Consider the following 1778-nt stretch of genomic DNA (forward strand, 5'->3'; position numbering starts at 1 on the left):
AACACCTTCCTAGCTACCTCTAACTTGCACTTTATTATACTAAAATTAAATGGGCTAAAAAAGTGAATACTCAATTTTTTGTTCTAAAGAATGTAATTAACATGTGCAATATTTTATGGAAAATTTACAGAATTTTCTTTAATTTTCCACCAGGCCTGGAACTCTGATTTTTGGGGGTTTTGATGTAGAATTAACCATATTTTTATAAAAAGTTTGCCAAAAATAAATTATTTAAAAACCAGTTGCCCATATTGCAAAATATCCTCTCTACCTAAACTTTATTGGTTGACTGTATGTATGTATATAAATCCACATTTCAAACATACAAAAAAAAAAACCAAAGTTGGTCACTGCTATTATTTTTTTTCGTTGCCATATGGATGTAAATGCATATTGCTCATCGTTAGCGAATTTGATGAAAGACTTTAATATTAAATAGTGTCAGCGGCGCATTCGCATTTCAAAAACGACACATAAGTACAAATAAGTTTGATTTTTTTATTTATTTTGTGATTCCATAATTTCGTTATTATTTAGTTTAGCCGCAGCCTTGGCACTACGTCTTGAATTGCTTATCGTTTTTTTTTTTAAATGTGTTCTTTAAGTAGTTTTTATAATAATAGTTTATGGTCTTTTTAATGCATCATCCTTGCATCGTTTTGTTTTTTATTTCTTTGATGTCGAAATTAGTCTCTTTAGATTGTTGAATACTCATCGCTTTTGTTCAGTCGCTTTTTAAAATGGTGAATTCATGCCCAACTTGGTGCCAAAGTCTAGTCTCGCACGCCGTTGATAACGCGTGTTTACCCTGTGACAAAAGCAATCGTAAATTCATTACAAAAAAATATCGATTTTAAAAATAAATTTTTGAGAAACTCACTTAATTTCCTGCCACTTGCATATTTCTGTGATAGTCAGACTTATCAAACTTCCACAGTAGAGAAAAACTATTGCCGGCCACATGCCACATGCCTCTTTGAAGTAGGTGTCGTGCAGGAAAATCTGCACTGCACAAACAACTACATGCAGAAGTATTGTGCAGCTGCAGGTGAAGAACCAAATGCTATTGCGGAAGGGATTGCGCTGCCACAGCGAGTGATCCCGATGCACGAAGCTGGCAGAAATCATCACTGAAATGTAAAAATGCTTTCAATTATATTTGCATAACTTACAAAGTTACTTTGCAAATTTTGGATGCTTACCAAAATGTACTAAAATGCCAAGAAATGAGAAAATGCGCGCGATATGCAAATTTATATGAAATTTCTCCTCGTCAATGTCCATGAGTTCGATGGGATGTGCCATAAATGTACAATAGGCTAAAATCTGTTGTGGAATGAAAGCAGGAGGAAAGGTTAATGGTGGGTAGCCGGTATACGTACATACATAAGTTTAGTAGTAAGTTTACACGACTGGCCTTAGGAGTTAAAGAGTAACTTCATACTTTTTTAATATTTCTGGTCAAAGCTTCGGCGCAATATTCGCACGCATTATTCGTTAACGACATTTTCATCGACAACGGTTATATTCGCTAAAGTTTGTTATCGACATGGTATTTTTTGCTTTACTTATATATTTATATATTAATCGCATCCTATCGATTTATTTTTCTATATTTTCGATATGAATATCGATATTGCTACCTATTTATTAGTCTGTTCCTTTGAACTTCGGACTAAAACCTGTGGAACTGTCAAACTACAATTTTACTCTCTCAAGTGAGAGTAAATGAAGAACAGATGCAAAAGTGCACGGGAACGTAAAAAGCACTATTTCCT

At 33.7% G+C, this 1778-nt stretch overlaps 1 protein-coding gene across 1 annotated transcript; it reads right to left on the bottom strand.

Moving 5' to 3' along the window:
• Positions 1 to 484: 484 nt before the first annotated feature.
• LOC118733511 (transmembrane protein 94-like) lies at positions 485 to 1344 on the bottom strand. Its single transcript, XM_036462926.1, has 3 exons — positions 1203 to 1344; positions 881 to 1130; positions 485 to 808 (listed from the first exon to the last, which is right to left on the bottom strand). The coding sequence occupies exons 1-3, from the start codon at positions 1303 to 1305 to the stop codon at positions 736 to 738; spliced, it is 426 nt and encodes a 141-aa protein (XP_036318819.1). The 5' UTR covers positions 1306 to 1344; the 3' UTR covers positions 485 to 735.
• Positions 1345 to 1778: the final 434 nt, after the last annotated feature.

Source organism: Rhagoletis pomonella, unplaced genomic scaffold (genome assembly GCF_013731165.1).
Source record: "Rhagoletis pomonella isolate Grant_MI unplaced genomic scaffold, Rhpom_1.0 Rhpom_scaffold_00002, whole genome shotgun sequence".
Lineage (NCBI taxonomy): Eukaryota > Metazoa > Arthropoda > Insecta > Diptera > Tephritidae > Rhagoletis > Rhagoletis pomonella.